Below are 25,334 nucleotides of genomic sequence, written 5' to 3' on the forward strand. Positions count from 1 at the left end.
ATACACAAATTCCAATTAAACCCTGCCCGATGGCAAGGCATTTCGAACACATGCTACTTTTGACCACAACTTCTGATATATATTATGAACGGAAAGAACGATTTGAGTGCATAATTTCAAAATGTTAATTCTACGCGAACAACTAATGCCCCATTTTCACATCGATATTGAATTGTCAATAATTGACAGCACGTTAAGTACAGCTAACCTTAGTACTGTATATTTAGTACTATAGAAAAGGGAACGTGTCATGATAAGGGAATAATATTTCAAATACTGTAGTTATAAATCAGTCTGCTTCAATATTATCAGCAATGGAAAACAAGCCTTGTGCTGTTGTTGCTAGTTGCACAGATACTCACCCCGAAGAAATAATTAAACGTAAGTATTTTATGACAACCTGGAATATACATAGTAAATTTGGGATTAGTATACGAGGCGATACCTTAATGTCGATGACGTAATTACCACCCCTACATTTTCTTGTGACAATCTCGGGTAAATGGGGGTTTGGAGCGGAGAATATTAAGTTAATATAATTTGTTTTGTTTTGTATGAAGTTAGGCCGAGTTCGAATTCAAGTATGTGGTTGTGTACTCCAACCTTGCGTGGCCTTGTTTTTGTTTACTTACATACGTCACTCACAGTTCAGACATCTCTTGTAACATGGTTTCCTCATACTACACATGTCTCTTAATTTACTCCCAAGAATGGTTTTGTAATTCATTCTAGTTTGTGAAGAAATTAAAGTTTTATATCTTGCATTACAATACCTGTGCATTTACGCAGCTGCCCCCATTCATTATTTACCCGCAATAAATAGGAACATATGTTTTCCATATACTAGAGACGTTCCTGAAGTAATAATGCAAGGAAGGTTCTTAATTCCTACTGGTTTGTAAAAAAATAACAGTTTACAGCTTACATTACAATACCTAGGTATTCACTTAATCACAGACATTCATTGTTTGTGTTACCTGTGTTTTATTTTATTTTTTTAATTTTTAGTTTTATTTTAGAACTTAAGTCGGTAAATATGTAGTTGGGCGGTATTTGCGAAAAAAAAATGTTAAAAATCCGAAAATACCTTTATTTTATGCTCTTCAACGTCCTCTTTTCATTACCAGGGGCGGAGGTAAGAAATTCCAAATACTTTAGGAGATATCAAATTTTTTAATTTCATCATATGTAGTTGAGCGGTATTTGCGAAAAAAAATGTTAAAAATCCGAAAATACCTTTATTATATGCTCTTCAACTTCCTCTTTTCATTAAAAGCGGCGGAGATAAGAAATTCCAAATACTTTAGGAGATATTGAATTTTTTAATTTTGCAATACAAGACCTGTGGAACCATTCGAGCGACGCCATTTTTGTTATTTTGCCGTGTGTTCGTGAATACGTGAATCGTCAATGCGTGATTAATAAAATGGTTGATTAGGTCAGGTCATTTACATTATTAATACTTTCAAACTAAGCCGACATTAAAAATAATGTGAATTAATTTTAATTATTCTTTAGTTTTAAATTATTTATAATGTAACTGACCTTACCTAACAAACCCGTAACAAAGGATGCACAGTAACAACTCACGTAAAAAATTTTTTGTTACTTATTACTTGCGCAACAATATCAAAAACACAAATAAGACTTTAAAATTAGAAACGTTAAAAACTCACCTAAATTGGAGGCGGTAATTAAACACCGTTTTAAACAATAAATGAACTAAATAATCACGTATTGGTTCGTTTGAATTCTGGCCTATCACGAACAATCACGCGACATCATTATCCATTATCCAATAAAAAAAGTAGATACTCGTACCTCGTAAGTAAACAAGAAACAATGTTAACTGCCACATCACGGCACTGGTATTGTGATGAAATTTAAAAATTCAATATCTCCTAAAGTATTTGGAATTTCTTATCTCCGCCACTTTTAATGAAAAGAGGAAGTTGAAGAGCATATAATAAAGGTATTTTCGGATTTTTAACATTTTTTTTCGCAAATACCGCTCTACTACATATGATGAAATTTAAAAATTCGATATCTCCTAAAATATTTGGAATTTCTTACCTCCGCCACTTTTAATGAAAAGAGGACGTTGAAGAGCATAAAATAAAGGTATTTTCGGATTTTTAAAATTTTTTTTCGCAAATACCGCCCAACTACATATTTACCCTTAAGTCAATGTAGGTGTTGCAATAAAAAAATTCATTTAAATAACGACTGTATTGCAGTTGTAAGGAATTTATAATGCTTGTATTTCATGTTTGTTGTTTTATTAGAATAAGTATGCACTACTTTGAATGACATAACGAATGAGGCTATGGGAGCCTAACATTTGAATTGAATTGTTAACATTGTTCATTTTCTTTGAGGAATATGTGTTGTGCATTGAAGTAGCTGACACATTGAATTTTGCAGTCTTTTCAGGGAATCCTTTGATTATAGGCATCGTATATTCTGTGTTTATTATGGCTGGTGTTTCATGTATCCCAGTTTAACCCTGGATCCTGAAGGCTTGATCCTGTGGTACATGATGATTGCGGTTTTATTTCAGTATGTCATAAGATCCTGCACATAAAAGAAATTGTGAAATAAAAAAGAATTATGATTGTAGGTTGAAAAAGAATCCTCTTGACTTACGATCATAATTCATTATTATATGACAATGTTTTTTTGTACATGCAGGATCTTCTGACGTACTGAACTAAAACAGCAAGCATCATGTACTACAGGATCAAGCCTTCAGGATCCAGGGATAAAATTCAATACATGAAATGGATAAATTAGTGTATTTTTAATTTTCTGTATTTTGCCATTTGTGCTAAACGAAGAGATACGATTGCGGGGAGACAAAGAATGGTGTGACAGTGTGAAAACACAGGTATTGTAATGTAAGCTTTAAACCGTTATTTTCCATGAACCAGTAGGAATTAAGAAACCATTCCTTCAGGGTAGCGTGTGAAAACCATGTTTTCCGATTCTTTTCATCCTAAAAAGTTGCTATATCCTAGTGTTACCGAGGGGGGTTGTGGAAGCTGGGAGATAGAAGGTGGAGAGACCATTAGTGGAAGATATAGAGGGCATGGAGGCAAGCAGAAAGTGAGAAACTCTCATTCCAGGTGAGTACGGGACAGGGAATGTATTGAAAATGAGGGGTGCGAAGGACCTGCAGAGAAAACTAAAATAAATAGTAGAGTGTAGTAGAGGGTACTCCTTGTCTCTGGGTGAATTTTAAGCAATCAAATAAAGTGACAAACACTCTGATAACTAATGTATGCTAATTTACTCATCTTTTTAGCAGAGCAACAGCAGTTTAGTTGTGCCTGGGGCCTTTAGAGTTCTAAAAATATGTCATTTATTTAAAAAATATTGTACATGCAGTTTTGGGAGTCTAGTTTTGAGGCTAAGAAACATTTCGCTTAGGCTTACCTTTACCTATACATGCTTGTTTCTTTACTGCTTACTAAAGTGTTGTGTTACAAGTTCTACATGAATAGTTAAACATTTTATTTTACATTCTGCAGTTGAACTTTACCCACTCTCCGGAAAATGACCAAGAATTATTTAATCCTGATAACCACCTTTTAACCTTCTTGTTGTAAACGCTTGCACTTGGTAAGTTAGCCTTTGCCCTGTTGCCCCGTCCAGTGATCCTGGGGGTGGACGCTCTGCCGGAACCAGTGGTGCTCGAGGACGGGATAAAGGCGTTCCCGTGGCACATAGACACCAAGTACTACACCGCCGACGTCAACCTGTGCTCCGTGGAGAAGAAGACGCTCGGCAGTGAGGAGTTCGCCGTCTCGGTGGAAGCGGTCGTGATAAACTTCGACAGCACCATCGTGGGTTCAGCTTGAGGGCTCTCGTATGCCTGCCAGTTTGTAACGCTGTGCTTTTTATCGTAGAGGCAGTTCTTGCCAGTGTGTTTGTTGCTGCAGAGTTATTTACTTCTATCCATGTTAGAATGTGTTGTTAGGCTATTTATGCAGTCGATGTAATTTTGGCAGACCTGCTTAGTGTGCATTCCTCCATTTTATGAGCCTGGGGTCATAACCTTATGTTGGTAGTAGAATTGTTTTAAACAAAAAATTAGTGTTATATAATTATGTAATGATTTTTTTTTAGTTGCATCCCCTATATATTAATTGGTCTGTAAAAGTTAGCTCAAAGATATTGTACGAGTCTTATTATATAATGTCAGTGGTCTCTAATTAATTATATAGACCTGCTTTTTATCTTGTAATTTATCAACCTGCTACGACTGATTGTAAATTGGAGTGTGGTCGGTCATTCATATGAAGGTTGCATTGTACGTTTGTGTCCCGGTTCGTTGGAGGCACTGCTCTTGTGTTTGCGGTGAGTGTCAGAGGTTGCGAGCCGGCGTGCGTTGCAGGACGAGGGTCTGGCCGTGGCGGAGAGCTGGCTCAGCTTCCTGAAGGAGTTTGAGCCGGAGGTGCAGATCCTGCTGTGCGACCGGTGCTGGGAGGACCCGGCCACGGGGGTGTCCAAGGTCGCAGGTAACGCCACCTCCGCGACGCCGCGACAACTGCTCCTTCCCCACGTCTCTTTGGTAGCATGTCGCCGAGATCGCGTTCAGTTGATAAATGTAACGGCTTATTTCATGTCTTCATATTTGTTTTGTAACAAACATGGCCTAACAAAATAACAAGTTTGTAGGGACCCTGCAAAACTATTACTAAAATTCATCTAAAGTGGTTTTAAAATAAGTCAAAAGCAGTGCAAAAAAAATTTGGTGCTAAAACATTAAAGCGGTGCAAAAAAATACGTGTAAAAACTTTTAACTCTGCTTCTAAAATTTAATATCAAATTTTCACTTTTGCCATTTATTTCCTTAAAAATTGTTTTGTATATAAACTGTGGATTGAAACTTTGAACCTTTGGGGTGATTCTGGGGGAAAAAACCTCCTTTTCAAAAAATAGAATAAAAAATGCATCTTTTCCTTCCTTTTTTTTTTCCTCCCAATCATTCTCTAAGAAAGTTTTCATACGTATGGTAATTTAACCAGTTTATTAAGTTAATGGGTTACATACATCAAAGATACTATGTCATCGTGTGAACAGTTGGTTAGGTAGATACATAAAAAAAAATTCTGTAATAAGGTGTTAGAAAAATGGTTAGCTTAGTTACATTAAAAATATATTAAAACATTAGGGATGATTGGTTAAGTTACCTAGTTGCATTTTAAATAAGTAATTCATATTGATAAGTAATTTTAGTATGGCTCTTCAAACCTATTAAATCAGCTGCACTATTTAAAAAAAAATATTAATTTATACAGGATAGGGCAAAAGGTGTGTATCAGTTTTGAAAGGCGTTTAAAAAAAAGGAGCAAGTTACAGAAATGAGGTTTATTTTATTGGAATCGGTATACATACATCCTTGTTTTTCGTATTGAGTTGTGAGTATCACATGAGGAAGATGGTGGCTGTATCACGAGAGGGTCTCCGTGTGTGCCGGCAGCCCAGGAGTGGTGCGTGGACCGGGGCTTCGAGCTGGTGGAGCGCAATCCCGAGCTGGACCCGGAGTGGGAGGCCGACCAGGACTTCCTGGAGACCACGGGCGTCCCGCGGGTGGTGCAGGCGCTGCACGCCCACCTCTGGCCCAACTTGCGCATGAAGGGTGGGTCCTGAGTCCCCGTCGCGTCCTGACCCGTGTTTGTACTACCTAGTTCCCGCTGCCTGTCTGTCCCTGTGCATGCTTAGCTCTTCAAAACTGCGCAACGGATCTTGATGCGGTTTTTTTACTTGACAACGTCTAATAAATCGATGAACATCGGCTGCACGCACGAAAAAGTGTCATGTTACGCACATTGTTCTGTTACGCACATTGTTCTGTTATGCACATTGTCCAGTTACGCTCATTGTACACTTGCGCCGTATCAAACTCTCTTCCACTCGATTCTAACAACCATCGATTTGACTTCTTCGAGGCACATTAAACTTGAAACACTCACATTCCTTTCCTACTTTCCCTTTTATCGTCCTATCCTTAACAGAATAACACAGATTGGAAGAAGTTAAATAGCAAACATGTATAAAATATATAGTAGTTAAAATAATCTCTTCGTTAAAGTAATAAACATATTTGAATTAATGAGTGCAAGTAAAAGTAAATTTATCAATTAAATTGTAGATTTCATTTTACTCTTTCTTTGTATCCATACAAAACATTGATGATTCAATAAAAATGATTCAATTTTATTCATAAAAGTATGCAATCATTTCATCAATGTTTTGTTATGACGTTTTCACGTTAAACTATCGTCTGTAAACCGACTTTACAGACAACCAATTTTTTAATAGATAGTGATTCAAGAGGAAGGTTTATACGTATAATACATTTATAATATAGTAGAGAAACACTGATAATTTTAGAGGTTTTTTAATGTGATGTCGTAAATAAACGCTGGCTGAACCCTATGAGATAGATCATGTTGATAATTTTTGATCATCTTTGGTTTTTAGTCAAACAAATAGTAAGTAAAAAAAATTTTTAATTTAATTATCGGAAAGCCTAGTTTAAGGAAAGGTATTTAAGTTCAAAAAAGAACTGAATAGAATAGGTATCTTTTGTTGTTGATATTTGTTGATTATCTTATGTTTTTAGTCTATATTTATATTTATAATTATAATTTGTATATTTAGTATCAGCATTGCACCCGTGCAAAGTTAAGAGACTAAATTAAATTATTTGGAAATAACCTCGAAAAAGTTTTCATTATAGGGTCGCTAAACTGTACTAAATGAGACCAGACCCTATCGGGCTCACCAAAAGTCTAGACAAAACTGAAATTGCCTTAAAATCCATGTAATACTAGTTTGGGATAGGAAAAACATTATAGGTAAATAGATTTATTTCATAAATAAAATTTTTAATGCTACCTAATTTTATAACCTTCAAACTGAAACAAACATGTTTGTAAAAAATTAATAAATATATATATTTTTTTTCTTTTCATCTGGATTCGAATTAGCAGGGCTGTAGTGTAGCTGTTTAACATTAAAATCGACACATTGCTGTAAATATTTTTTTTTATGTTTATTTTTGCTTCTTATTATGAACTAAATATCCTATGATTTATAAATAGTTGAAGGTAAATCAAATTAAAAGGTTCTAAATAAGTCCTAAAACTAGTTCACTAGCTGTTTGCATACGTTTACCTGTGGATGTCATCTCATGTCTTTCCTCGCCTGCTTGTTTCGTCAAACATCCCACGGTACGTAACTGTAGTACTTTCCAGACATCTCAGCGAGCATAGTGGCGAGGAGGTTATAGTGGCAACGTTGAGCTTTTACAAAGCTTGTTTCACAAGACCCGTGTTTTGGAAAAGCATGTAGAACTTTAGCCTTACCTAGCTAGAGAAAGAACTGGGATATCTTGCAAATTTCAGATTTTTATTTAGACATTTTTGAAAGTGATAATGTATACCATTATTTTCATTACTCATCTTTAGAAAAACTGATGATAAAAAGATATCAAATATTGATAATGAACATAGTTCTGAATTTTTTTTTGCACTCTAACATTTTTCTGTGTCACGATAATGAAATATGTCAACATGCAGGAGTTGAGGCTAAATCATAAACTACTATTTATAAATATTGGTTATTTGGCAGAACTGGTGACTTGTGTAATTATATAATTGAATCATGTGAAAATGCTAAAAATGACTTTTGATTCTGGCAACATGTTCTTCACTGTTCCTGACTTTAAAAAAATGAAGTTCAAATGTGTTAAATCTTTTTTGAACTTTTTAAATGACTTTCCTGGAAATATTATAGGAATGTGATAGCTTAAAATGTGTAACAATCATGGGTAAAGTAATTTTGAAATGACAGAAAACAGAAGTGTTGTGTCAATGTGACTGCAGTGAGTGTGTTGTATAGCATGTCACAGTCTTAGTTCACAGTGTGCATTTTAATGGGCAGTTACTCTCTCTTTGCAGTTTACCTTATTTCAGTGTGCTCTGTTGCCAAATGTAACCATAGAGCACAAATGTTTTAAACAGAATTTTATGATATACTTAAAAAAAAATTATTTTGTAAAAGAGTGAGAATTTTGTAAATATGAATATTTATTGCATTTCATTAAGACTGTCAAATGATATTTAAATCTTACTTCTAAGGAAAAGTAACTGAAAGATGCCATCTTGATTCAAATGTTTTTTGTCATCAGATATATTTATATCAGAATGTTCAGAACTGTAATAATTAGAGACCGGAAAAATTTGCGGATTCATTTCGTGATGGGCTGAAATTCAAACGCGTGTACAATTCTGCTAGTTCTGCTATTGGCTCGCAGTTTAACCGGAGCTCTCCGGGCCAATGAGAGAGACCATCGACCAAAGAAGCGTCGAATCACAAGCTACCCAGTGGAGAGACGCCTCAGCACAATTTAGTACCCAATGAACACGCGTGTTTTACTTGAGAAGTGCAGAGGATAATGGAGGCTATCCTAGAGGTCGTCGAATCCGCGAATTTTTTCTGGTCCCTAGTAATAATACTGTCAAAAAAAAATTCTATTGTATGGTCTTAGAAAAATCAACAAATTTAAAAAAATTCAAACTTATATCATTATCTATGGTAAAGAAAAGAACATGTGTAATGTTACAAGACTGTGTAGTGTGAACCTGTGCTGTGTAACGCACAGGCAAGTCCCAGCAGCTGTCTCGCACCGTGCAGTCCATGCTGAACGGCAACGACACGGACGCCGTGCCGCTGGACAACGCAGCACACGCATACGGCAGCGGTCACCTGGAGGACAGGATAGGTGAGGGACCTCGTCTTTGGCCCACCCTGTGCTCCCGCCAGCGTCCGCGCGTGTTCGGGAATAACCCGGTTGTTGAGTCGACATTTCAAAACCAAATAACTGTCACGGGTTCTACTAAAAAAACATCGGAAAACCCCAACAAGGAGGAAAAAAGAACGTTTGCGGGTGGTTCCAGAAATCAGCTGCTGAGTAGAATTCATTCCGATAACAACTCATTAACGAGCCCGAGAACACAAACACGTATTGCATTGAATCTCAAAACTGACATGTGTCGTAAATATGCCGGGGTCCTCGTGGTATTCTTTGACAAGTCAGGGGCACTAACCTTTGCATGTGTACGCAGGTACACACAACGTTTCATAATTTTATTTTTATTATTAGTTACCGGTACTTAACGGCAGGTGGGATCCAAATGCAGCCAAGAAAATTTATGTAGAACATGGTATTTGTTTTCTACAACATAGTACCTACCATCCTTTTTATATGTAACAAAGCTTTATGATCATGATTAAAAATTATTTAAAATACTCTACCGTATTGGCCCGAAAATAAGCCGACCTCGAATATAGGCCGACCCCTTCTACAGCACACTCAAAATCAGGGAAAACTGCATTTATCAATTTATTTGTTTGAGCCCGCCAGCGACGCACATTCTTCTCGTCAACACCATATTTCCGCCCAGCTTCCACATTATTTGTGGTTTCTGCATATCTTATCACACTTTTGAAATTGGCAGAGAAAAAGCAAACAATGTTTATTTTTTGAATAATCGATAAAATAGCACCGTAACGTAAGACAACAATAATTATGATAGTGTTACGATTCGAAACACCCGTAAATTCCGCATTTAAACTCGCGATATCGTTTACACGACAATCCGGATATTTGAAAATTTTTTAAAAACATTCAACACAATAGTTTTTTCTGTGCACTTTTCAAAGGCTTTCCCATTCTGTGTTTTACAAAACTCGGTCCGGCGTCAGCCATAATAAACCATGCGCGCACAAATCCAAAATACAACTGTTGCGCCGGGCATTAACTGTATACACACACTGCGTCTGCTAACATAAAATTGTAAGTAAATACTTGCTGACACATTAAACTGTATTGGATATCAATGATGAAACGCTATATTGCTATATAACAACAATTGTTATAAAAAAGGCATGGTAAAAATACTTACAAATAGTACGTAACCAAGGGACTATTTCTTGCACACGAATAATGTGCGCGGCGGCCGGCAGCCAATGAAAATGTTTGTTTACAAGATGCTTTGTTTATTCCAAAACTCCGGTAAGAGTGAACGGAGAATATGGTAAATAACCTTACGGCAAAATAATTGCTGTTTTTATTAATTGTTTACTGTAAATACCACATTTTACAAGCAAATAAAATTACTGCAGCCTGTTAAATACAGTTAAAAAATAACCAGACCGAGCTTTTAAAAGCTATGTGCTACAAGTGACCACATCTGTGTACTTATTTTAAAATATGATACGTTATTGGGGTTAAGTGTGTTTACTAAATTTATAAGTTGGAAAAATTACTAATTACACGTAAGTACGGCGTAATTTTAGGTCAATGAATTGTATATCTGATAACATTTTTATGCTATAAGTGATTCTCCTTGAAATGTGTTTAATTATACTATTTTGGCTAGTGCCCCATTATAGGCCGACTCTAGATTTCAAGGTTGACAAAACTGGCAAAAAAGGTCGGCCTATTTTCGGACCAATACGGTTTTTAAGTTTATATAAACAGTTAATCCATTGAACAATTTTCAAACAATTTAAAATTTCCCTGTTTAAGAAAATGCTTTGCAAGTTTTTTTTTTTTTTGTATATCACATTAAACACCACTATCGGGGATACATGTACAGCATGTGTCTGAATTTGACTGCAAACTTCGGTTGCTGGTTTATCACTTTCAAATAAGTAAAAAATCATCTATATGACTTAAGGTCTACCAAGTGCTTCACAAGTTTGTATGTGTCTTTGAAGCTGAGCAATGATTTTATAGTAAATAATAGAGAAAGTTTTTAAGATAGGACACTGAGCATTTTGTTTATGTGTAATTGAATGCAGTTATACAACTACAGTGAAACCTCATTAATACAATATCAGTTAAACCAAAATCCTCGTTATTACAAACCCGTTTAAATCCCGGGCAATATGAATAGGATATTCAGTGTTAATTTGTGTGTATATTACAATATACCGGATATGTAATTCAAAGTTTCATTATGGCCCAAAACTAGTTTCATTTGATGATACAAAGTGTTAAGTGAAACCCCACATTAGCGTTCTCGGTATTTACGTTTCCTGCAATTAACAACATTTCTTTAGGTCTCATTTACATGTCATTAAATGCAATGCAATACTTTCCCTGAAATTACACTCTGTTTATTCTTAAAGATAGCACCATTTACAACAAATACACCACTTGCTTGTTTAATGATACTTTACCAAAATAGTGTCATTTTGACTAATACATGATGCACTTTAACAATACAATAATTGTAATAAGCATGTCAGTCTTCTTGGGAACAATACCAATATATCTGCAAGTATATGGGAGATTGAAAAATTTACCATTGTAAAAACTAGTAACTGATAGTTGCAATACATAAGAAAAAAAATCCAATTTATTTAGCATATTATATTTTTTGGGACTTACTATATGTAAAAAATAATTTACATTTATTGAATTTAATATATTAAAAGATTACATTTATTTAATCTAAGTTGAGTTTTCATTAAATATGCTGATTAATATGATTTTTTTTTTTTTTTTTTAGCTTTTGGTGCTTTATGGTGTATTACAAGTTTTTCAGTGTTTGTTCGGCTTTATTGCAATTCAGCATATAGTCTTTTTCCTGCCAGTGTTGTAACAAAATTGGAATAGAAAACCAATTGAATTTAAGTTTGCAGTGTCAAGTTGAGTTTGTTGCCGTTTCTCAACAAAAGCGTTTAATTAGTCGTAAGAGATATTAGAAAGCATCCGCATTAATTTTTTAGATGGTGTACGGCCAGGATTCAAACCAGGGTCTTTCCTCTACGCCACCTCGCTCTGTATTTTTGAAAGAAGCCAATGTGCCTACGAGCGGTGTCAGGGACGTCGGAATGTTTTCTTGAGTTGGGGGGGGGGGGGGGGGGGAAGATGTATCACACTTACCTCAGTCCTAGAGCTCTCCCCACGGAAAAATTTGGAATTTTAGATGCAAAATTGTGTTATTTAATGAGTTTCCGAACCAAAGAATTTGATGACATAGTATGTATTAAATATGGAGATTAAAATATCGTGGGTAGTGGGTGTGGCAAATAACCTAACCCGTGTGATCTACCCCCTTGGATTCGGTCTTGGAATTTAATGTCAATGGATACGATTTTCTCAATCAATGCGATCACCAATGCAACGCGTTTGTAACTACTGACTGGTTGAGAAAAAGTGCTACTAGGACCAAAAATTTTATTCTGGGGAAAGGAGGGGGGGCGAAATGCTACTAACCTCCCCCTACCCCCCGTGCATGACAGCACGGGGGCGACTCGCCCCTGCTGCCCCCCCTGCTCCGAGGAGGGGCGGATGGACGGACGGACGGTGGTGGTTGTTGTTCCAGACGAGCTGCTGGGGGACAGCGGCGGAGTGGCGGGCTTCTCCTCGCTGTTTGAGCAGCTGTCCTCCATGAAGCAGCACGTGCAGGGGCTGCCGAGCGACCAGCGCAAGGCATGCGCCGAGCAGGTGGTGCTGGCGTTCTGGCGCGCCATCGGCGGCGACGAGGACGAGCTCAGCAGCTAGGCGAGCCGAGACCGCCGGCTTGCACCCGTCGTGGACGCATTTCATCAGTATTTCTTCTGAGCAGATGCTTCGTTTGAGTATTATTCCTCCCGAAAACAAACATCCTACTTGTTACTCAGTGCGATAATTGTAGTGGCCATCTGTCATCTTAAAACGTTAAAACCTTCCTTAGATAATAGGATAAATTCTTCATCTTTTCTAATTTCCAGTTTATGACATATCTAGATGTGAAACCGTTAAATTTTTTTTTTTTAAATATATTCCCACACTTGATGACGTGGCAAGAGACGGTTATGGCAGAACTTCGATTAGGTGCCGTGTTTAAGAAATACGGTATCTGAAATTATGTATCTGGCAAAAGATATGTGATTATTTAAATGATCCCTTGTCATTTTATTCGGTGTGCATAGTTGAAATATTTTTTTTTCCTTTGGTGCATATGTCTTTCATACGTAATTTTGTAATATTTTCTTGGCATTGATGTGAATGTTTCTTTTGTGGTTTAGTGCTTTGATCCTTTAAATGTGTATTAAAAAATGTAGAAAATCTTTGAATAGTTCTGATTGTAATTATAAAACTAGTTGAAACTTTAAGTAGCATAATTTTTTTTTAAGTGGCAAGTGCAGTCGTTAGCCAATCAGTGGAACGTGCTAAAGATTTCCTGTCACGGTACTTCTTGACCTTGCTGCATGACGTCAAACTCACTCCACTCTTGATTGGCTAGCAAAATGTGTACACTTGTTACTTAAACATTTCTCTGTCTTAAGGAATATTTTTATTGGTATTCAGTACACAAATGTTTTTAATTATTTTATTACTGTTTACCATGTAATCTTGCCTGCAATTTCAACACCGCTCTACCTCTTTTTTTTTTCATTGCTATCTGCATGTCTGTATTACAATGTAATGTGTATATGAATAACACAATTGGTATTTTACTCATGTAATCATCAAATAATTTAATTTTATGTATATTCCTGGATTTTGTAAAATATATTTCATTTCTGGTTCTCACATAGTTTTAATTTATTGTAAATTGAAAGATACCCATGCAACCAACATGTGCTTGGATGTGGCCGAATAGTCCATGTACTGTATATTAAATAGTAATTTATATTTGGCTATCTCATCAAAAGGTTATCAGCAATTAGGGCATAGTTTTGAATTTCTTTATTTTGTCTTCAAATACAAATTTTCAGTAGAAAGATTTGTTTTCATTTTGCTTTCTAAATTGTTAAAAATAAAATATTTTGTTTTATGTATTGTCTTATTATTTATTTTATAAAAAAATTGTGAAATACAGTAAAACATGCTCATGACGTTTCTGCATCCAATGTTTTCCCGTCATTACGTCCACAAAATTATTCCCTTCATCACTTCCATATATTTATTTTTCCTATTTAAAATGTTTGCATTTATATATGCTTCTTACATATAACGTTCAGGGTTTTAAGGGAAAATATAATTTAATAATGTTGATCTTTAAACTCTTAAACAATATTTATCGTTAAACTTTTAAACATATATTTCCAAACAAACATGACCGTTAAGCTTATGTCACATGCTGCATGCTGTATTATCTGACCAATCATCTGCTTGAATTCGTATCATCCTTGTGAGGCTGTTTCATCAGTACACCATTTCCCTTATTCGCGGTATAACGTTTTATGAATATACAATAAACTACTCCCCATTCGTTGACCTGTTGGCGTGCAACTGGCATAACAATTTGAGGAACTAATCACAGTTTCACTGTTTATTGAGCACTGTAGTAAGAACTTTCATATGGTGGACATAATGGTGAACATTCTAATTTACATCTCTTGCTATTAATGCCATTTTATGTCAGACTTTTTTTTTTTTTTTTAGTATACCTACTATAATTTCTTATTAATAACGTCCAATTTTTCGTAAAATGTGTTTCGAAAAATCACAGTAACTTACCAGGCTTATTCAAAACTTGAATATGCTGCATGGTAACCTGAATAGCAAAGGTTCCTTCAAGCTTCAAGTTTGGTTTACCTGCTACTGCTTTAAGGAATGACAGACATCTTGCATGTGGTTTGTGCTTTGCGAGTTGGTTTATCTGTGAGATGTTACAATAATTGCTGTAAGTTTGTGGTAAGCGTTCATCTACGGCTGCTGCAAAAACCTAAAATGATAAAAACTCAAACTATGAAATCTCAGGCCTTGGTAAGAAGAAGAAAAACATTGACAGGGAAGATATTTTATGTGATTGGCGAGGAAAAAAAGTTTTTTTAAACTATGATGGTAATGCAATAAAAAATTTTTATTTGAAATGTCAGATTTTGTAGCATGTGCTTCCTCAGAACTTTTCCATTGTATTTTGTTAATAATCTTTAAACATGACATTGATTTTGGTCATCTGTGACCAAGATGTTTATGGCGCTTCACTGCTGTAAACAAAATGGCTGCAGTTGGTAGCCATTACATCCATGATAATTTTTCCGTTGCATCAGCTTAAACGTGTTATAATTCACAGTTCATTCGTTAATAAAATATTTACCACCTGCTATATTTAGATACATATATTTACAACAAAGAATGTTACTGGAAACATTTTAACATTTTGTAGTACCTACTCTTGAGGCAAGACTAAAAAATGCAAAAAATAATTGCAGAGGTAAACAGCAGTGCCAAGAATGCTACTAGTTTAACATAAAATATTAAGAAGTAATTCATAATTTTGAGAGTTACCAAAGTCCATAATAAACAGTTATTATAATTTCAAATATGACAAGCTGTGTTATTAAAGTATGATGCAAGGCTTTCTAAACAACAAATATTTGTGCTAATGAAATCCCCACAAACGGCCAAACTTTAAAAGATAAAGCTGAACAAATAGCACGTAACCTTTGTTTTTATGTAGCAAGTGATTTTGAAGTATTTCCCTCTTAACAGGTTTTCCCTGAATAAGTTTTCAGCATCATTTATGGAGTGGTGTATTACCTGAGTGGCGTATTGAGTATAATTGCAAAATATATTTCGGAAAAATTTGTGTCATTGTTGAAATATCTTGGTGGCAATGAAATAAGCATGGCTGCCATATCCACACATGTGCACGTGTGAATTTTTGACGTAATAACGTCTTATAAATCGATGAACGCCGGCTGCACGCACGAAAAAGCATGACTCTTTGTCACGTTCCGCCTGAGCCGAGCGTGCAAGAACCGGCCAACCACCGTGCGAGAAGATCTTTTATAATATCAAACAGGTTAAGATGGGCTTTTTAAAAGCAGCAATTTAAAAATTTTGACATGACGTTATCACGTAAAATTATCGTCCGTAAACCGACTTTACAGACAACCCCCTTTTATTTTTTAGCAAATTAAACTGAAGGTATGATTTGTAACACTAATGCTGTGTGGCTATGCAGTTTTCTTTTTAAGTTTTGAAACAAAAAATAACGAGTTTTAACATAGTGTTTATGTTCCGTATTGGAAAATAGATGATCGGAAACATTTATGGTGAATGTTCCCAGCAACGACTTACCAAAAAAAAAAGGATGGGGGGGGGGGGTTGTCTGTAAAGTCGGTTAACGGACTATAATTTTACGTGATAACGTCGTAAGAAAACATTGATGAAAAATTGCATACTTTTTAATTTTCAAATATTATTTACAGTTATTGCAAATTGAATTTAAGTAATTTGTTTAAATATAAATACGATAAATTATTTTAAAAAGTCCGCCTTAACGTGTTTGATATTATAGAAGATTTTCTCGCACGGTGGTTGGCCGGTTCTTGCACGCTCAGCTCAGGCGGAACGTGACAATTTTTCGTGCGTGCAGTCGGCGTTCATCGATTTATAAGACGTTATCACGTCAAAAAATAAAATCAGGATAGCCAAAATTTTTGTTTTTGAAAAGTTTTGGACTTGCAGGTTGTTACGTTGCCTGTGAACACCGAGCAGTTGGGAAGCCTTCATTTCACAGACGAAAGAACCACACCCGAAGTTCCCCGAAGTTCATGCTAGCTTTTTTTTTTCCCCGTTCTATCCCATTGTATAAACCGGTGTGGCATTAAATTTTGCTGTCGAATAGGTTAGGTTAGCTTCATTATAAATACTTTAAAACATTGTGAATGGTTGGTTATATTAGGTAAGTATAGCTACATTAAAAATACTGTAAAATCATTTTATGGTTGCTTAGAAAATAACTTTTTAATATATAGCTATCCAGCGCTAGGAAACCGTTTACATGATTTCACAGTATCTTTAATGTAGCTATCCTAACCAAATGACCCGTCCATAAATGTTTTAAAGTATTTCTAATGTAGCTAACCTAACCCAATTGACCATTAGTTGTCATGAGTTGTCCAAAATAAACATTCACGGAATATTGGGCGTCCCGAGAATATTTGTGGAAGACAAAGACTTCCTTGATTTTCATCGGTATGAAAAATATACAAATCCACGAAGTACGTTTCTTCAATTAGGTATTTTCCTCTAAAAAAACAATTACAAATAAATACCGTAGCCTTGTTTATGGTCATTCCTTTTATAAACACCGCCATGTTTATTTACAATGAACAAAAAAAAACCGAAGATGCACGATCGGGTGTTTGTCTCTCTCGTCTGTGAAAGAAGGCTCGAGTCTCGGAGGACGTGAAGGCGCGGGCAGGGCAGCCTGTGGGGCGAGGACCCGGGGTCTCCCCTACCTGGTCCGGGAGGGGCGCCCCTGGAATGCCACGCAGCAGGTCTGCGGCGGCCCCAGGTACAGTCGCGCCCAAGAGCGCTGCAGCGCCGAGCTCCCAAGCTCTTGAGGATAACTCGGTCCTTCGTCCGGACCAACTGGACATTTATTTATTTATTTATTTTATTTGCACCCAATAGCTTTGAACAGTATGTTCACAGAATGTAGGGCTTGTCAGTTTTATATACATTACAATAAGTAAATAACAATTAAAACATATACAATATATACATGACTTATAGACAATATCATATACATAGGTAGATTTACGTATACATTGATATAAAAAATTGTAGATAAAACTAACACAAATCAATATGCATGTTAAAAATTGATAAGTTAATCTTGAAAGCTCTTATTTACCATAAAGGATACATTGTTTCAGGCTTTACTTGAAACACACAAGACTATAATTCAAACATTATTTTTATAAATTAAAAAAAATTACAAATAATCGCATATTTCTTGTATGCTATAAAAGCATTTATTTTCAAACATATTATGAATTTTTTTGTTATATATTTCCAAATTTACTTCAGCAGTTACATGCTTAGGTAATCTACTATACATTTGTAAGCCTATATAAAACGTGCTTATAATCCAGGTAATATGGGTAATAAACAAAATCCTTAAATATAACTTACTGTTCACTAACGATAAAGAAAAAAACTATATTTTGCAACATTACATAGTATACTTGCTCCATATTGTTTACGAGTCGTCGAAAAAATATAAAAGCAACTTAACAAAGAACCCGTCAATTTCTTCTATTTCAAACCTGAATGGCGTTTCAGTGAAGCACGGCCAGGTACAATATCGTGTGCTAACCGTCTTTATTTGCAAGTTGTAGAATACAATTCGTCATTTTTATGTGAACATAGTTCAAACTAAACTGATTGGCAAAGTAGTTGAAAACGACATTTCTTGTACATAAGCCTCTGATTGGCTGTTGAGTGGTGAGAGTATAGACTGTCCTTTGCGGAAAACCCAAGTCGGAGAATGTTCCGGGCACAAGTCCGTGTAATATGTTACTGAATGCAACAAATTCAACAGATGAAAATATTTTTATTGTATCAAAAATTGATGATAATGTCAATGCTCTAACAGAGGTACACACTTGCTCAAATAAATATGATCCACAACACATTCATCCGATGACAGTAGACGAACGGTTCGGAGTGAACACACAACACCAACTGCCCTGCAACAGAACACCTTCGCGTGTGTCACGTGTCCACTTGAAGTAGTTAGGCGTCCCGGTGTAACCGCGCCCTAAGGTTACGGTTGTAGCCCAACGAGGCATTGATTTATTTTTGTTGCCTTTCCCGGACGTCTAGGAACACACACAGGCCCTAGAACAAACCCCGAGCACTTGGTGGGGAGTAGCCATGGGGGAAAAACTGTAAATGCCGAAACTGAGACCTAGTTTTTGAAGCAGTTTTGGGCCCGTCAGCTAGATGGTGGCTTTCATAATATATCGCCAACATAGCTACATTGAATAGTAAGAAGTAATGCAGAAGCTATTATCAGGCAAATAAACCCGTGAAAATTAATTCACTCCATTTTGGTGTCTACAATTTTTTTTTTTTTGGTGTGGCCAAACCAGAAATTTTTGCATCTCCTACTCATTTATACGTACCATGACATTTTTATTACAAAACAACATTAAAGTGTGCTTCGCACAGTTTAAATCTCTTTTACGAAGTAATTAGTCATTACAAACAAAAAAAAAATTATGCTAGAACCTCTATCCCGTTTTTATTTGCTGGTAGTTATGGGCCCGCCCAACAGATAGCGACACAAGTCGCGCGAAACATGGTTTCAGTTTCCACTGTAAAGGTGGGTTTACGATTGAAAATTAAGACTTAAGACTTAGTCGTGTAATTACCATATGACTCTATGTAAACTAGTGGAATGGTTTATGATTGTCGTGTGTGAATTTTGACGGGTCGTGTGCGAACCATATGATGACTTAAGACTTAACAGAAATGGTTATATTTTATATTTTTCTTTAAGACTTAAGGGAAGCGACCAATCACAACAAACCGGAACCTTTCAACCGGAAGATTATGTCTTATTATTGGACCGAGCGAGGCAGTATTTTCGGTTAAAATTCGTATATTTGTCATTTGTAATCATCATCCATTTCGAAAAATAGATATCCCATTTGTCAATAACCTATTTCAAACCTGCTTCTCCGTTTCGAACAATGGCCGACCATGTGTTTTGTGCTGTGATTCGTTAGAATTAACGACTTCTATGTCAAGCATAAACTGGAAAATGTAGTTTTGACTTAATCGTGTGCTCGATGTTAAGTTATAATTCATAAGGAAATCAATCGTAAACCCAGCTCAAGAGTCGCACTTCTCTATCTCCCTCCTTGTTCTGTGGGAGTAGCGCCGTTGCGTGCGGCTCTACTGGCTCTACTGGCCTGGCTCTACTGGTTCTCCCGGCGGGCAGTCGACCAGCAGGGGGGCATTCCTGGGCCGGGGGGGCCTCGGGGGGGAGGGGGCTGGGTCCAGCTCGTTAGTCCCCGGCTTGCAGACCCTCGGGTCCCCCGCCAGCGGCGCTCCGGGGAGCCCTTGGTCCCCTGTGAACACTGGTCCAAGAATAAACCTACCTGCTTCACTACACTCACCAACTGCATCTCAGTCTGTTGCTTATTGGTCAGCTGAGGTGGTGACTATGCTGGGTTGGTGGCCCCAGGCTCTGGTCGGTGCCGAAGCTATCATTCCCTCCCGATCAACAACACGGAGCGATCCTTCACAGTTCTGTCTAAATCATGCTCTGCAATGTAAATAAATCGAGCTGGCAGTTTCTCCCACACTACCCTGATAGGGCGCACATGTGGGAGGGGAACGTATGAATGCCGGCCGTAAGGTCGGAATAATCTGTTACTTATTGTGTAAGACTAGCCGTGTGCCAGATGGGAAAGTATTAGATCCTCATTTTTGACGAATCACAAAAAAAACGCTGATGCAGCTGAATTTTATTTATGAACAGAAGCCTACTCACCAATTTCCACATTCCTGACTTCAAAAATTACCAATTTCCATACAACATCTTAGGGGATGGATTTTTCAAAAATATTTCGTAGTGCTCAACTGCAAAAATTTCATGCTTCTGGACCCAGCGGTTTTAAGCTGAGCGTTGTGTGTCAGTCTGAGTTAGAGTTTCATTAAGTAGATACATTTAGTATCACTGCTAAGGCTCAGGCACACTTTTCCATTTTCTTGTCATTATTATGTATTTCGATAGTTTTTTTTTGCTGTAGTGTCAAAAATATCATCACCGAATATTTACCGAACGTTTGTTTTCGAGTTTATATCTGTTTAGAAGATTATAGACGAAACATGAACAAAATGCAAGAGAGCTATCCCTGTAATGAGGACTGTCCTGAGTACGTCGCTGAAGTCCTTAGCGCTTCCTCCGAGCGCTGCAGACAGCCTCCCCCCCCCCCCCCCCCCTTTTATTCCTTGTACACCAAAGACCGTTAGAGAAGTCCTGCGTGTTGGCACTTTTTTTTCATAATCAGGCCACGAGAAGTTTTTATTGAAGAGTTTCTTTCACAGTGTAGTTTTTAGTCTTTTGATCTCTTGCATATTTCCTTAAATTAAAAACTTATAAGCCAAGGGAATTACAAAGTAATGGATTAAATATTGAATTTAGAGAATATTTATATTTTTAATAGTTAACTATAATTTTATTTAAATCTTGACTCCGAGCGTGGGCCACCAATCAGTGGCGAGATGGCGCGGGCATTTCTAACTGGCGCATTGAGGCATCGGCCGCGGACGCCAAACAAATACCTGTGCCAAATTTGAGAAATTATTTTACATTACCATCGGGTTTTTTCGACATCGGGTATGAAGAGCCACGGAAGGAAAGCGAAGATTAAAAAAAAAAGGTCGAGATATTTTTAAAAAGAGCGAGTGAAGCGGGAAGATCGATGGTTTTGATTGAGAAGAGGAGAAAGAATGTGATTGAATACTCGATGAGGAGGGAATATCCCCTGACGGCTGCAGCGGAGGACATGATTAATGGGGAGAGCGATAGAGGGGGGTGGGGGAAAGACGGAAAGGACTCGTGGAAGATGTGAGTTTTCTTGGAAGGTCCTTCACTGGAAGCAGGTATGGAAGGTTCTGTGGGCGAATTAGCGGAGCGTTGGCCGTTATCATGTAAATTTTTTTAATCGGTCATGTTCGAATTTCTGTACAAGGTTTCGGAGAAGATGGAAATTTTACCCGATCAGAATAAACGGGTGGTGTGCCCCTAGTGTTAAAAAATAATAATAATAATTTATTTTGGAGGGATTGGTGTTTTCTTTAATATCGATTTGAAAAGTTGTAGTAAAACGTGTGGTTTGTTGAATCAGTTACAGTATTATGCGACAAATGTGTTTATGCAAGACAGAACCATTGGCACGAACTAGGCCTACTCCTGTGATAGTTAGAGACCGGAAAAATTCGCGGATTCATTCGGCGATAAGCTGGAAGTCAAATACATACACCTTTCAGGTGATTTTTCTATCGGCTTACTGTTCATCTGGACGAATCTCAACCAATTATAAACCTCCAGCCAAAGAAGGATCGAATCACAGACAAACCAGCTGAGACGACTTAAAAGTCAGCAACCAAATGAACTGGCGTTATTTGGCCGAGTGTACAGGGAAATGTGCAGTCTATCCTGAAGATCATTGAAACCGCGAAATTTTCCTGTCTCTAGTGATAGTTTCTTCCGTAGAAGCACCCACACCTGGTGCCACGGAGGCCTGGCTAGCTTCTAGCGGACCTGCCATGGTGTAACACAGGCTTTAGGGCGCGGGACTACTCGCGTGGTAGTTGCTGGGTAGCGCGCTACCCACGCAGACACGGCGGCAGGTCCAAGTACGAGTGGGGCGAGACCTCGCCAGCCCCCCCCCCCCCCCCCCCCCACCGGCTGGTGCCAGGTGGTCTGTCCGGGGCTCGATCTGCTCTGCAACACCGCGCTGCTTTCGTGACGGATTCTACTCCGTGGGCAGTGCATCTGCAAAGCCCGGTCTCTCCCGCCGTGTTGATTTTTTTTTTCCGTTATCACTATATACAAGGGTTAATCTTAAACTTTTAACTCGATACCACCCTTGCATTTGTTTTTATGCCACATATATTATCAACAGATATTCGTTTAGTGTAATGCAATTTCCCCTCTTAATGGGGAAGTTTCGAAGAATTTTGAGTCGTTTTTGAGGCCAATATGGCCGTCGTGACGTCATGGTGGTCGGTCATTGACCCTGACCTCAGTCCTCACTCCTACTCCAGTTCACGGGGGACCCAATAAATACTGCTGTGGCAGAACAACAAATGCAAGGTTGTAGAAATAACTCTTTAATAAAAGTAATGACGAAAAAAAATAAAAAAATCCACATGGCGTGTACGACCGAGAGTAAACAAGTGACTCTTCAAAGAACAGGTAGAAGGGTGAGAAGCTATGCTATTTAGCATCTTGAGGCCCAAGAATTTTGTTTATTAAAATCAAATGGACTTTCACATTGCATTGCACTTTAGAGAAAATTTCACAGAAAAATATATTTCTTCTTCTAATTTTTCTTTTGACAACTCTTGGATTCGTTTCTGACGGACTTTTTTTTTAAACCAAATATAATACATATGTAAGTATTAACTCAAATATGTTTCACACTGTTGGGAACACTCTCGAGCCAATTCTCAGCTACGCTACATCGCAGTCAGAAATCACTCAAAAGGTGGAATGATGATGATGATCATGATGATTATGACGACAATGATCAGGGTTATGCTTGAAAGCAGTACGGACTGCCGGCAAAGCAGGGGAAACGTCAAGTGAGAAGTAATGCATCTGTGGTTTCCAGGTGCCTTCCGTAGTATGCCTATTGTGACTCACCGGCCAGAAGATGTAACCACTAAGATAAGAGGTCAACCTTCGAAAGGAAGAGACACAATCTGGACTCTTCGTTGTCTAGTGCATGAGTGCTCAAATTCACTCTTTTTTTTGGGTCATACATGTTTGCAGCTTATCCGGGCCAAGGCACAAAAATGAATTAGTAGTAATTTAAAAAATAACGTACATCTTAATAAGCATGATCAACTCGCGTCTTACCTGCTATGTAATTATGAATGAATATGTGAGTGAGTGGTATTATTGTAATACCAAACAATATTATCCTTTATTGGCAACTAATACATTCCTGGAGGTGCATGCCTATGTTAATTTCGAGTTACATATGAATTAGTTTTCTTTTTATCCTTCTTCTTTGAACATTAAATTAGCATCCAAGCTTGTTTTCTATCACAGGTAATGGATACTTTTATCAAGTGTATTTTGGTTGTTATCTGTTGCTTCCTTTTTAAATTTGCAATGTTAATGTTGAGAATCTTTCAATGTGGTTTAAGTGTATCGCCTTAACTTTGTCACCAATAAAGGCGGTAAGTAAAATAAATTATTATGTAGAGTTAACTAATAAATATGAAGTACAGTAAACTCCCTTATTATCCGCGGGTGGATTATCCGCGCATGCTACGAAAAAAATATAGCAAATACGTTAATCTGTATTTTATTACAAGTGAGCAAATTTGAACTCTACTGACGAGTGTATTGTGTGCAGTATGCAGTAAAACGCCACAGGCCTTCTCGGAACTCACGCAGTAGGCTGGCATGCGTAATTATTCAGTAAAATACAAAAATTTTAGCATTATTAAAAAATTTTTACTGTTAATTGTAACGTTTACTGTACATACATTTTTAGATTTTAAAGTTGAAATTAATGTTTCCTTTTTTGTTTCCCATTTTCGGCTCTGTGCGGATTACCCGCGATTTTCACTATCCACGGTGGCCCTGCCACTTAATTTCGCGGATAATCGGGAATGTACTGTATGAGGCAATGATGAAGTAAAGAAAAATAATCATCGAAATATATCTTACCAAGAAATAAATAAATCCAAGCAGAAACAATATTTTGGTTACAAAATTATAAATCATTATTTTGAATATTTCTGTGAAAATTTCGTGGCTACTGAAAAGTGTCAGCTGACAACTTGTTCTACTTCAAACAAATTTTGCTACTGCATAATAGTGTAACTAATATTTATTTGTTGGAGGTATCTATATGCGGGGGAGCTGCCACTGATATAGTGATATAGTGAGTCTTCTCGAAGTACGCCCAACTTGCGTGCATGCGCCATGTGGATCCGCCCGGCCCAATCAAGTGAGGGCTTTATGGTCGCGGCCACCTCCATCGCACCAATAAAACTGTGAAAAGTCAAAAATACCTATGGAATGTACATTCAGTCCCAAGGGAAGGCTTCTTTTCACAGACGAGAGAGCCACACCCGAAGTTCCCCGAAGTTCATGCTCGCTTCTTTTTTTTCCCGTTCTATCTCATTGTATAAACCGGTGCGGCATTAAATTTTTCGGTCGAATAGGTTAGGTTAGCTTCATTATAAATACTTTAAAACATTGTGGATGGTTGGTTATATTAGGTAAGTATAGCTACATTAAAAATACTGTAAAATCATTTATGGTTGCTTAGCAAATAACTTTATAATATGTAGCTATCCAGGGCTAGGAAACCGTTTACATGATTTAACAGTATCTTTAATGTAGCTATCCTAACCAAATCAACCGTTCACAATATTTTAAAGTATTTATAATGTAGCTAACCTAACATTTTACAATGAACAAAAAAAAAAAACCGATGATGCACGATCGGGAGTTTAGCTCTCTCGTCTGTGAAAAGAAGGCTTCCCCAGTCCCAATCAACATCATGCTCCCAAAGACAAGAATACGAGTGTCACAAGGAGCTGAGGAACCATTTATAATATAAATAAGTAGGCACTAATTATCACGTAAAATATAATTCTCAACATGCATAAGTGAGGAATATTTCAGTTGATATCATTGAAACATGTTTCCCCCCGGGAGGGGAAACAAGAAAGGGATGTGTTCGAGCGAAACTATAGAAAAAGGCTTGTGAGGGTCGCACATTTTACTATCTGCAAATATATGGTTAGCAAAGAC

At 37.1% G+C, this 25,334-nt stretch overlaps 1 protein-coding gene across 1 annotated transcript; it reads left to right on the top strand.

Moving 5' to 3' along the window:
• Positions 1-109: 109 nt before the first annotated feature.
• LOC134532518 (alpha- and gamma-adaptin-binding protein p34-like) lies at positions 110-13,603 on the top strand. Its single transcript, XM_063368981.1, has 6 exons — positions 110-381; positions 3,655-3,845; positions 4,397-4,520; positions 5,486-5,644; positions 8,675-8,794; positions 12,411-13,603. The coding sequence occupies exons 1-6, from the start codon at positions 315-317 to the stop codon at positions 12,587-12,589; spliced, it is 840 nt and encodes a 279-aa protein (XP_063225051.1). The 5' UTR covers positions 110-314; the 3' UTR covers positions 12,590-13,603.
• Positions 13,604-25,334: the final 11,731 nt, after the last annotated feature.

The sequence above is a fragment of the Bacillus rossius genome, chromosome 6 (assembly GCF_032445375.1).
Source record: "Bacillus rossius redtenbacheri isolate Brsri chromosome 6, Brsri_v3, whole genome shotgun sequence".
NCBI classification, from domain to species: domain Eukaryota; kingdom Metazoa; phylum Arthropoda; class Insecta; order Phasmatodea; family Bacillidae; genus Bacillus; species Bacillus rossius.

Bases quoted from the DNA above. Each gene is read 5' to 3' on its own strand.
- LOC134532518 (XM_063368981.1), top strand. From the start codon at position 315: ATGGAAAACAAGCCTTGTGCTGTTGTTGCTAGTTGCACAGATACTCAC. The intron at 4,521-5,485 runs GTAACGCCACCT...GTGTGCCGGCAG, and splicing joins GGGGGTGTCCAAGGTCGCAG to CCCAGGAGTGGTGCGTGGAC. The intron at 5,645-8,674 runs GTGGGTCCTGAG...TGTAACGCACAG, and splicing joins GCCCAACTTGCGCATGAAGG to GCAAGTCCCAGCAGCTGTCT.